The following is a 12,223-nucleotide window of genomic DNA, read 5'->3' as shown; positions in this document are numbered from 1 at the left end:
TGCACACACTCTGTGCAAGTGGAATCTAGGCTTCTCTAGTCCTTCTGTCTGTCTCTGCAGATTTTCTAGCAGTCAAGGGGGCTAGTCTCCTCCACACAGGAGTCCAGGATGTTGATGCCCAGATTGTGGCTTGACAGCTTGCTTTTCAGGGGCACAGGTCCCAATGCGATGCCTTTTTGTCCCAGCCAGTTACATGGAACCACTTTTTCTTGCAGGTTTGGTTGTATAGGAGTTCTTCTGCTGGTTTCCAGTTAGTTTTCTAAGAGAATTGTTCCACATGTAGATGTATTTTTGATGTGTTTGTGGGGGTGGGATGTGTTCCACATTCTCTTGATCCCACTCCCTACTTCTCACAGGGGACTATCTAGCCATTTTGAAGCTACATACTACGGCTGATTATAAGAGGACCTAGGATCAGTGATTCTCCAGTAGCAATAAACATACCCAATGTCCAGAGCTTTGTTTCTAAGTACTGTTCTCCAAAAGGTCTGATTTTAGGCCTTGAATGAGAGAAATACCAGATAAGCCTGGCATCATCTTGTCAAATTAGAAAGTAAGGAAGTGCTCAAGGGGAAAAAAAGGGATTGGCCATGTCAAAAGGACACAGGGGCCAACCTGAAATACCTCCCAGTGGACAAAGATGGAACAATTTGAGCAACTGACTAAATAACAATCATACTGGATTATAACCCAAAGAATATATATCCATGAGTCCATACTTACATAAATAAGAGAATAAGTAATAAAGGGGAGGAAAGGGATACATCTTTACAGAGGGATCTCTGATAATGTGTGTTGATATTCATCCTCCAGGATGTGGAAGTTAATTTCCTTCCTCTTGAGAGCAGGCTGGACGCACTTTTAAGAACAGAGTGTAGAAAGAGAAAAAATACTTACATTCCAGTGGAGAAATCTGGCAGGGCCCAGCCACCTTAACTGAGTGATTGTGGTCTAATTCAGCAGTGAAGTCAGGCTGCTGCCATGTCCCCAATGTAGTCCTCTGAGAGCACTTCCCCTCGGTGACGTTCTTCCCCTAAACCCGTTCAGCTCAGTCGTGTCTGACTCTCTGTGACCACATGGACTGCAGCACACCAGGCCTCCCCATCCATCACCAACTCTCGGAGTTTACTCAAACTCATGTCCATTGAGTTGGTGATGCCATCCAACCATCTCATCCTCTGTCATCCCCTTCTCTTCCCGTCTTCAATCTTTCCCAGCATCAGGGTCTTTTCCAATGAGTCAGCTTTTCACATCAGGTGGCCAAAGTATTGGAGTTACAGCTTTAGCATCAGTCCTTCCAATGAATATTCAAGACAGATTTCCTTTAGGATAGACTGGTTGGATCTCCTTATAGTCCAGGGGACTCTCAAGAGTCTTCTCCAACACCACAGTTGAAAAATACCAATTCTTTGGCACACAGCTTTCTTTATACTCCCAACTCTCACATCCATATATGACTACTGGAAAAACCATAGCCTTGACTAGATGGACCTTTGTTGCAAAGTAACGTCTCTGCTTTCTAATATGCTGTCTAGGTTGGTCATAACTTTTCTTCCAAGGAGTAAGTGTCTTTTAATTTCGTGGCTGCAGTCACCATCTGCAGTGATTTTGGAGCCCCAAAAAATAAAGTCAGCCACCGTTTCCACTGTTTCCCTATCTATTTGCCATGAAGTGATGGGACCGGCTGCCATGATATTAGTTTTCTGAATGCTGAGCTTTAAGTTAACTTTTCACTCCTCTCTTTCATTTTTATCAAGAGGCTTTTTAGTTCTTCGCTTTCTGCCATAAGGGTGGTGTCATCTGCATATCTGAGGTTATTGACATTTCTCCTGGCAATCTTGATTCCAGCTTGTGCTTCTTCCACCCCAGCATTTCTCATGATATACTCTGCATATAAGTAAAATAAGCATGGTGACAATATACAGCCTGAGATACTCCTGTCCCAATTTGAAACCAGTCTGTTGTTCCATGTCCAGTTCTGACTGTTGCTTCCTGACCTGCATACAGATTTCTCAAGAGGCAGGTCAGGTGGCCTGGTATTCCCATCTCTTGAATTTCCACAGTTTGTTTTGATCCACACAGTCAAAGGCTTTGGCATAGTCAATAAAGCAGAAATAGATGTTTGCTATTCTTTGGAACTCTGCATTCAGATGCTTATATCTTTCCTTTTCTCCTTTGCTTTTCACTTCTCTTCTTTTCAAAGCTATTTGTAAGGCCTCCCCAGACAGCCATTTTGCTTTTTTGCACTTCTTTTTCTTGGGGATGGTCTTGATCCCTGTCTCCTGTACAATGTCACAAACCTCATTCCATAGTTCATCAGGCACTCTATCTATCAGATCTAGGCCCTTAAATCTATTTCTCATTTCCACTGTATAATCATAAAGGATTTGATTTAGGTCATACCTGAATGGTCTAGTGGTTTTCCCCACTTTCTTCAATTTAAGTCTGAATTTGACAATAAGGAGTTCATGATCTGAGTCACAGTCAGCTCCCGGTCTTGTTTTTGCTGACTGTATAGAGCTTCTCCATCTTTGACTGCAAAGAATATAATCAGTCTGATTTCGGTGTTGACCATCTGGTGATGTCCATGTGTAGAGTCTTCTCTTGTGTTGTTGGAAGAGGGACTTTGTTATGACCAGTGTGTTCTCTTGAAAAAACTATTAGCCTGTGCCCTGCTTCATTCCGTATTCCAAGGCCAAATTTGCCTGTTAGTCCAGGTGTTTCTTGATTCCTACTTTTGCATTCCAGACTCCTATAATGAAAAGGACATCTTTTTTGGGTGTTAGTTCTAGAAGGTCTTGTGGTCTTCATAGAACCATTCAACTTCAGCTTCTTCAGCATAGAACTTCAGCTTGGTTGCAGCATAGACTTGGATTACCGTGATATTGAATGGTTTGCCTTGGAAATGAACAGAGATCATTCTGTCGTTTGGGAGATTGCATCCAAGTACTGCATTTCAGACTCTCTTGTTGACTATGATGGCTACTCCATTTCTTCTAAGGGATTCTTGCCCACAATAGTAGATATAATGGTCATCTGAGTTAAATTCCCCCATTCCAGTCCATTTTAGCTCGCTGATTCCTAACATGTCGATGTTCACTCTTGCCATCTCTTGTTTGACCACTTCCAATTTGCCTTGATTCATGGACCTGACATTCCAGGTTCCTATGCAATATTGCTCTTTACAGCATCGGACCTTGCTTCCATCACCAGTAGCATCCACAGCTGGGTGTTGTTTTTGCTTTGGCTCTGTCTCTTTATTCTTTCTGGAGTTATTTCTCCACTGATCTCCAGTAGCATACTGGGCACCTACTGACCTGGGGAGTTCCTCTGTCAGTATCCTATCTTTTTGCCTTTTCATACTGTTCATGGGGTTCTCAAGGCAAGAACACTGAGGTAGTTTGCCATTCCCTTCTCCAGTGGACCACTTTCTGTCAGACCTCTCCACCACGACCCATCCGTCTTGGGTGGCCCTACATAGCGTGGCTCATAATTTCATTGAGTTAGACAAGGCTGTGGTCCATGTGATTAGATTGGTTGGTTTTCTGTGATTGTGGTTTTCAGTGTTTCTGCCTTCTGATGGAGAAGGATAAGAGGCTTATGGAAGCTTCCATAAGCCTGACTGAGGGGGAAACTGAGTCTTATTCTGATGGGCAGGGCCATGCTCAGTAAATCTTTAATCCAATTTTCTGTTGATGGATGCAGCTGTGTTGTCTCTGCTATTTACCTGGGGCCCAACCATGGTGGAAATAATGAAGATAATGGTGACCTCCTTCAAAAGATCCCATGCATGTACTGCTACACTCAGTGCTCCCAACCCTATAGCAGGCCACCGCCCTAAACCTGTAACTGCATCTAATCATGAGAGAACATGAGGGTCATTCTTCAGCTTGCAGGACATTTTATAAAATACCTGACCATGAATCTTCAAAAGTGTCAAGGTAATGACAAATAGGGAAAAACTAAGAAATTGTCCCAGACCAAGGGAGACACAACAAATAAATGCACTGTGGTAGGGTGGTGGTGAGGAGATACCCCTCGTCCAAGGTAAGGAGCAATGGCTGTGCTTCGCTGGAGCAGCCGTAAAGAGATACCCTACACCCAAGGTAAGAGAAACCCAAGTAAGATGGTAGGTGTTGCAAGAGGGCATCAGAGGGCAGACACACTGAAACCATACTCACAAAAAACTAGTCAATCTAATCACAGTAGGACCACAGCCGTGTCTAACTCAATGAAACTAAGCCATGCCTGTGGGGCAACCCAAGATGGGCGGGTCATAGTGGAGAGATCTGACAAAATGTGGTCCACTGGAGAAGGGAATGGCAAACGACCTCAGTATTCTTGCCTTGAGAACCCCATGAACAGTATGAAAAGGCAAAATGATAGGATACTGACAGAGGAACTCCCCAGGTCAGTAGGTGCCCAATATGCTACTGGAGATCAGTGGAGAAATAACTCCAGAAAGAATGAAGGGATGGAGCCAAAGCAAAAACAACACCCAGCTGTGGATGTGACTGGTGGTAGAAGCAAGGTCCAATGCTGTAAAGAGCAATATTGCATAGGAACCTGGAATGTCAGGTCCATGAATCAAGGCAAATTGGAAGTGGTCAAACAAGAGATGGCAAGAGTGAACATCGACATTCTAGGAATCAGAGAGCTAAAATGGACTGGAATGGGTGAATTTAACTCAGATGACCATTATATCTACTACTGCGGGCAGGAATCACTCAGAAGAAATGGAGTAGCCATCATGGTCAACAAAAGAGTCCCATATGCAGTACTTGGATGCAATCTCAAAAACGACAGAATGATCTCTGTTCATTTCCAAAGCAAACCATTCAATATCACAGTAATCCAAGTCTATGCCCCAACCAGTAACACTGAAGAAGCTGAAGTTGAACGGTTCTATGAAGACCTACAAGACCTTTTAGAACTAACACCCAAAAAAGATGTCCTTTTCATTATAGGGGACTAGAATGCAAAAGTAGGAAGTCAAGAAACACCTGGAGTAACAGGCAAATTTGGCCTTGGAATACGGAATGAAGCAGGGCGAAGACTAATAGAGTTTTGCCAAGAAAATGCACTGGTCATAACAAACACCCTCTTCCAACAACACAAGAGAAGACTCTACACGTGGACATCACCAGATGGTCAACACCGAAATCAGATTGATTATATTCTTTGCAGCCAAAGATGGAGAAGCTCTATACAGTCAACAAAAACAGGACCAGGAGCTGACTGTGGCTCAGACCATGAACTCCTTATTGCCAAATTCAGACTTAAATTGAAGAAAGTGGGGAAAACCACTAGACCATTCAGGTATGACCTAAATCAAATCCCTTATGATTATACAGTGGAAGTGAGAAATAGATTTAAGGGCCTAGATCTGATAGATAGAGTGCCTGATGAACTATGGAATGAGGTTTGTGACATTGTACAGGAGACAGGGATCAAGACCATCCCCATGGAAAAGAAATGCAAAAAAGCAAAATGGCTGTCTGGGGAGGCCTTACAAATAGCTTTGAAAAGCAGAGAAGCAAAAAGCAAAGGAGAAAAGGAAAGATATAAGCATCTGAATGCAGAGTTCCAAAGAATAGCAAGAAGAGATAAGAAAGCCTTCTTCAGCGATCAATGCAAAGAAATAGAGGAAAACAACAGAATGGGAAAGACTAGAGATCTCTTCAAGAAAATCAGAGATACCAAAGGAACATTTCATGCAAAGATGGGCTCGATAAAGGACAGAAGTGGTATGGACCTAACAGAAGCAGAAGATATTAAGAAGAGATGGCAAGAATACACAGAAGAGCTGTACAAAAAAGATCTTCACGACCCAGATAATCACAATGGTGTGATCACTGACCTAGAGCCAGACATCCTGGAATGTGAAGTCAAGTGGGCCTTAGGAAGCATCACTACAAACAAAGCTAGTGGAGGTGATAGAATTCCAATTGAGCTATTCCAAATCCTGAAAGATGATGCTGTGAAACTGCTGCACTCAGTATGCCAGCACATTTGGAAAACTCAGCAGTGGCCACAGGACTGGAAAAGGTCAGATTTCATTCCAATCCCAAAGAAAGGCAATGCCAAAGAACGCTCAATCTACCGCACAGTTGCACTCATCTCACACACTAGTAAAGTAATGCTCAAAATTCTCCAAGCCAGGCTTCAGCAATATGTGAACCGTGAACTTCCTGATGTTCAAGCTGGTTTTAGAAAAGGCAGAGGAACCAGAGATCAAATTGCCAACATCCACTGGATCATGGAAAAAGCAAGAGAGTCCCAGAAAAACATCTATTTCTGTTTTATTGAGTATGCCAAAGCCTTTGACTGTGTGAATCACAATAAACTGGAAAATTCTTCAAGAGATGGGAATACCAGACCACCTGACCTGCCTCTTGAGAAATTTGTATGCAGGTCAGGAAGCAACAGTTAGAACTGGACATGGGAACAACAGACTGGTTCCAAATAGGAAAAGGAGTTCGTCAAGGCTGTATATTGTCACCCTGCTTATTTAACTTATATGCAGAGTACATCATGAGAAACGCTGGACTGGAAGAAACACAAGCTGGAATCAAGATTGCCAGGAGAAATATCAATAACCTCAGATGTGCAGATGACACCACCCTTATGGCAGAAAGTGAAGAGGAACTCAAAAGCCTCTTGATGAAAGTGAAAGTGGAGAGTGAAAAAGTTGGCTTAAAGCTCAACATTCGGAAAACAAAGATCATGGCATCCAGTCCCATCACTTCATGGGAAATAGATGGGGAAACAGTGGAAACAGTGTCAGACTTTATTTTGGGGGGCTCCGAAATCACTGCAGATGGTGACTGCAGCCATGAAATTAACAGATGCTTACTCCTTGAAAGGAAAGTTATGACCAACCTAGATAGCATATTCAAAAGCAGAGACATTACTTTGCCAACAAAGGTCCGTCTAGTCAAGGCTATGGTTTTTCCTGTGGTCATGTATGGATGTGAGAGTTGGACTGGGAAGAAGGCTGAGCACCGAAGAATTGATGCTTTTGAACTGTGGTGTTGGAGAAGACTCTTGAGAGTCCCTTGGACTGCAAGGAGATCCAACCAGTCCATTCTGAAGGAGATCAGCCCTGGGATTTCTTTGGAAGGAATGCTGCTAAAGCTGAAACTCCAGTACTTTGGCCACCTCATGCGAAGGGTTGACTCATTGGAAAAGACTCTGATGCTGGGAGGGATTGGGGGCAAGAGGAGAAGGGGACGACACAGGATGAGATGGCTGGATGGCATCACTGACTCGATGGACGTGAGTCTGGGTGAACTCTGGGAGTCGGTAATGGACAGGGAGGCCTGGCGTGCTTCGATTCATGGGGTCGCAAAGAGTCGAACATGACTGAGCGACTGATCTGATCTGATGCTGGAACAGAAAAAGTAATTGGTGGAAAATGGTGATCCAAATAAAGGCTGTGGTTTAGTAAATAATGTAGTACCAGCGTTGATTTCTTAATTTTCACAAATGTACTGTGGTTATGTCTGATGTTACATAAGGTGGAGGTGAGGGAAGGTATGTGGGAGCTCTCTGTACCTTTTTTGTGATTTTTCAGTAATGCTAAAGATATTCCAGAATGAAAGTTTCTATTTTAAAATGCTTTACTGTTCTCCAGCCTCAAATACTCTTATAATGTGTTGTTATTGTTTAGTCATTGAGTCGTGTCCAACTCTTTTGCGACCCCATGGACTGTAGCTTGCCAGGCTCCACTGACCATGGAATTCTTCAGCCAAGAATACTGGAGTTGGTTGCAGTTTCCTTCTCTAGGAGATTTTCCTGACCCAGGGATCAAACCTGAGTCCCCTGCCTTAGCAGGCAGTTTCTTTACCACTGAGCCACCAGGAAAGCCCCTTATAATGTGTAGGTAAAAGATTTATGAGAGTAACAGTTTTTTTTCCTACCTCTTTTTTGAAAATCCCAGCTTGGTGGGGTCTGGTATCTCATTTAGGGATGTAATTTTTACTATTTTTGACACTCAGCTGCAGACTGCTATTTAAATTTCCTGTTATGTTCATATATGCTAACAAATATCTCTATGGTGATGTACAAGAAACTAAAACCTAATGGCCTGTGGACAAATGTACTTCAGTGGCTCAAGGAGAAGAAAGAGCAATTTCTTATGGTTTATTCTGATATACTTCTGGAATCTGAGCCATGTCAATGTATCACATCTGTAAAATTTTTAATTTAAAAAAATGGCTTGGTTGTATTACTCTTGAATCAATATTTGATGACTCAGGAACTGTTTTTCTACTCTTGTGCCTCCTGAGAAAGATCCTTCTGTATGTTCTATGTTGAGATTCATTGGGTGTTTCGAAGCCATTTTTCCTTCATAATGCTGTAATGTCATTTGCATTTGGGTTCCCTGCCGGGGTCCTGCCCCGGCTGATCCAGGGTATTTGAAGTGGGGACGGCGTTGGCGACCTATTTATTTAAATATTTTATCAAAGATATAAAGAGTAATAGAAGAAGGATAGCTCAGTAGGAAAATTCAGTGGAGAAAAGAGGCTGAGTAGCTTGGTTTACACGGGAGACCAAAAAAACTTCAAGACAAGAAGTTTGCACCACTTACGTAGGCCGCAGGCGTCCTTCCGTTCTCCCAAAGGAGAGGAGACACTGAGGCCTCCCCGGTCGGATCTTAGAAGCCCAGGCATAATTAGTAAGCATGGTGGGTTCCGCGCTCCAGATGGAGACTCAGCCAGAGTGAAAGAGAGAGAGACATGGGGAGACCAGTATTTCGAGAAACTGATCCCAATTCTTTATTTTCCATGGTCTACTTTTATACACTGAGATGTTATGCAAAAGTCACGTGGGGTCAGCAGTCCTGACTTTTATCAAAGTCAGGTGCTTCATACAAATATATACAGAGGTCTTAGGGGTGTTACATCATCTTCTGGCCAGGGGGGCCTGCTGACAATTTATGACTCTCTCCTTGTGACAACGGTCAGTCAACCAGGACACTTATTTCTCCAGGGGTGATTATTCTTAAAACAGATACCACCCAAATAAAGTTACATTCCTACAGGGTGAGGGTGTAGTGGGTTTTAGTTAAGGAAAGAATTTACTTAGCCTAAGGTCTAACGTGATTAATATCAAAGGTTAATACTTATTTCTTCTATATATTCATTAATGTGTGTAAGGGCAGGGGATGTGGAGACTTAGCAACAGACATTGGCTCAACAAATGAAAAACCCTTCACCAATACAATTTCTAATCAGCCCATTATACTTATACTAATAGTTTTCTAACTTTTCTAAGGAACCTGTTTTTAGAAGGTTTAAAGCATCTCATGCCTCTCATGGTTGGGAGGCTGTGAGCAATCACATGTGGCCGGACAAGCCTGTCAGGCAGGCCAGAGAACCTTCAGAGGAGTTTGTAGGTTAAAACACTCTTATCACGCCCAGGAATTATTATTAACTGGAGCTCTAGGTTAACTCCTCCGAAAGAGGTCGTGGGGTACAGCCCCCCTTAAAGTCAGAGATGTAGGTGAGAGCACAAAGTAGTAAAATAGGCAGGCTCTGGTAATGGGGGTAGATGCTCGAGGAGTTCCAGGGGGACTCCTGAGGCTCGATCCCGCCTTTGCGTATGTCGAGCCTCCTTCCTCATGACCTTTGTCACGGGCGGAGTACCTCACTCTGGCCCCCAACAGTTCCCCTTGCTTCATCTTCACACATTTCACAAAATATTCGGTAACTGCCTAATACTTTAGCAATTTGTCAGATAATTAGGGACTTCATGGGTTGGGATTATTTCCACTCTTTGGGGCCCACAGAAGGAAAGAAGAGTGCGATGCTGTGAAGGTATTTGTGGGTACATTAAATTCATTAGGAGGAACATTCCTGGGCATTTTTCCATTTCAGGAAGGGCTCTAAAAGAGGTCAGCTTTCTCATCTACCTAAGACAGGTACCACCCACAGTTTCACTCATATATTTATCACTCATTTCTAAAGCACTCATTCTGTTCATAACAAAACTCTCAAGCTTTATATGTCTTCATAAAGAGGATAGAAATAAAGCTTGTGGTTTCATTAGTACACCTTCTGACTGAGCCAGTCTTTAGCTGTAAAAGTTCCCTAAAGAAATGTGATTCTTGTGTTGGAGTTGGTTGTTGTTATCCAGGAAGGGCCAAGATATGAGACTCAGCAATGTCACTCCCCGAGTTTAGGTTTTGGGTGTCTGTGGGTCCCTATAATCAGTTTCCCAGCCAGGCATTAGCTAAACACTGACAGCACAGATGCTTGGCTTTGTAAGGTGTACATTGCAAACAGGGCTTTAACCTTCTTTTTATTACTTTAGATCTTATACATTTTGGTTGCTGAGAATTTTAAATAAGTATCTTTTTTAAGATAAATGAAATCAACATCTTTGCCACTTATTCTATCTTTTCTTTTTAGCAAGTCTTTTCCCTTGTTTAATCGATGCATCCCTCAAACTCCTGAGTGTTATTCTCTGTTTGCATCTGTTCTGATCAATGATGTGGACTCCCTCCATCGAATTCTAAGTGGAATAATGTCAGGAAGAGACACAGTCCTCGGCCTCTGTATCCTCGCCTTTGGTAATTTTTCATTAATTTTTCTTCAATGACTATTTATACCAAAATTTCTAGCACTTATGTGTGCTGTACAATGAAAAACTTCACTTCATATCTTTTCTTTGTAGATATTGTCAGTGTTTCAAGTTCAAGTGGGGGAGGGGTAGTAAGACTGGGAAAAGGCCAGCTGATCCTGCCTAGAGGCCTCACTAGGTGGAGGTTGCCTTAGACATTGATGATGTTCCAGGGTCTGCTCCTCAGCTCTGCCTGAAGATGGATGTGCAGAGCACATTGCCACTTTGTGAACTGGCCATGGAAGGTGCCAGAAATGCATGTCCAGCAAGTGTGGACATTCTGTAGCGCCTCTTCCTGCAGGCAAGCCAGGTCAGAGCCTACTGAGGAGGGGAAGGAGGGTGTGTCCATCATGTTAGCGCCAGAGGGCACTGAGCCGGTGGACCCAGCTCCTCCTAGGAACAGGCTTGCTGGGTTGCAGGCAGGTCAAGGCTTTGCACCGGATCCTGCCTTTTCCGGGTCTTTCTGGAAGCAGCCACTTCTCCACTCCTGATGGTTTAACTTCCCTTTTGCTATTTTAGCTTGATGAGTCCTTTTAGGAGTCAGCCTTCTCTTTGAATGAGTTAATACTCTCTGTTGCTCTAGGCAATAGTAGTTAGTGGCCTGTTATTTACCCCTGTCATTTACAATGGCTGCCTCCCAACCTTGGAAGGTTGAAAGAAGCTCTTTGATCATCCATTAACATCATGTTTCCAGTTTATAAATTGAGGTTTCCATAATTTCATTACCCAAAGTTTACTAATTCCTGAATGCTTGGGGGTGCTTAACTAGCCACCACTGTGTAACTTCCAGACTTCTTATGACCCACATGCGCCAGGCATTGTGCTTATTGTTAACTCTTTAAACCTCATCAGAATCCTGTCACCATTTGTATGAGAGGAAACTGAGGCCTAGAGAGGTCTGAGCCTTGACCAAGGTTACACATCTAGTGGAGGTGGCAGAGCTGGGACTCGGCCCAGATCTGTCTGATTTCAAACCCATGATCTTAATCACTACACTGAAATGCCTATATGTAATCTTGAATTCTGGTTCAGAAGAAAAGTAAAATAGTATCTATAAATTCACTGAAGTTCCCTGGTGACTCTGATGGTAAAGAATCTGCCTGCAATACAGGAGACCCAGGTTTGATCCCTGGGTTGGGAGAAGTATTTTTGCCTAGGAAATCCCATGGACAGAGGAGCCTGGTGGGCTACAGTCCATAGGTCACAGAGTCAGACAGGACTGAGTGGCTAACACTTTCATTTTCAATAAATTCATAAGCTTAAAAACCCCCAAAGTGGAAACAGATATGCAAATTTTTATACATATATCTTATATAATTATCTTACATTTTTCATTTTTAAAGGCATTCATCTTTCATATTTAGTGAGGATATCTGAGAACACAAAATTAGAACTTTTAAGTTATGAAATCAAAAGAGTTAATTTTAATAAAAAAATTTTAGATGTTTCATTTGGACATAAAAAAAAAGTTTAGGGTATTTGGGAATAATACCTGCTTTGAAAACATTTTTATAATTCAAGAAGCATGCTAGCGCTTTCAGGACATGGCTTACTGTCACAGGCTGAACTTGTACATGCTTCAGGGGGTGGCCTGGGT

The 12,223-nt window shown here is 42.7% G+C and overlaps 1 protein-coding gene across 11 annotated transcripts in view; it reads left to right on the top strand.

Annotated features, from left to right (window-relative positions):
• The window catches only part of SLC44A3 (solute carrier family 44 member 3), an 86,388-nt gene that overhangs the window by 16,823 nt on the left and 57,342 nt on the right, over positions 1-12,223 (top strand). For all 11 annotated transcript variants that reach the window (XM_070367639.1, XM_070367638.1, XM_070367636.1 and 8 more), the window contains one exon: positions 10,416-10,576. In XM_070367639.1, the coding sequence (XP_070223740.1) occupies positions 10,416-10,576 (161 nt within the window). The remainder of the gene's footprint in view (positions 1-10,415; positions 10,577-12,223) is intronic.

This window comes from Bos mutus, chromosome 3 (genome assembly GCF_027580195.1).
Source record: "Bos mutus isolate GX-2022 chromosome 3, NWIPB_WYAK_1.1, whole genome shotgun sequence".
Classification (NCBI taxonomy): domain Eukaryota; kingdom Metazoa; phylum Chordata; class Mammalia; order Artiodactyla; family Bovidae; genus Bos; species Bos mutus.
Note: the sequence above shows the minus strand (reverse complement) of the source record. Positions and strands in the feature narration are given on the sequence as shown.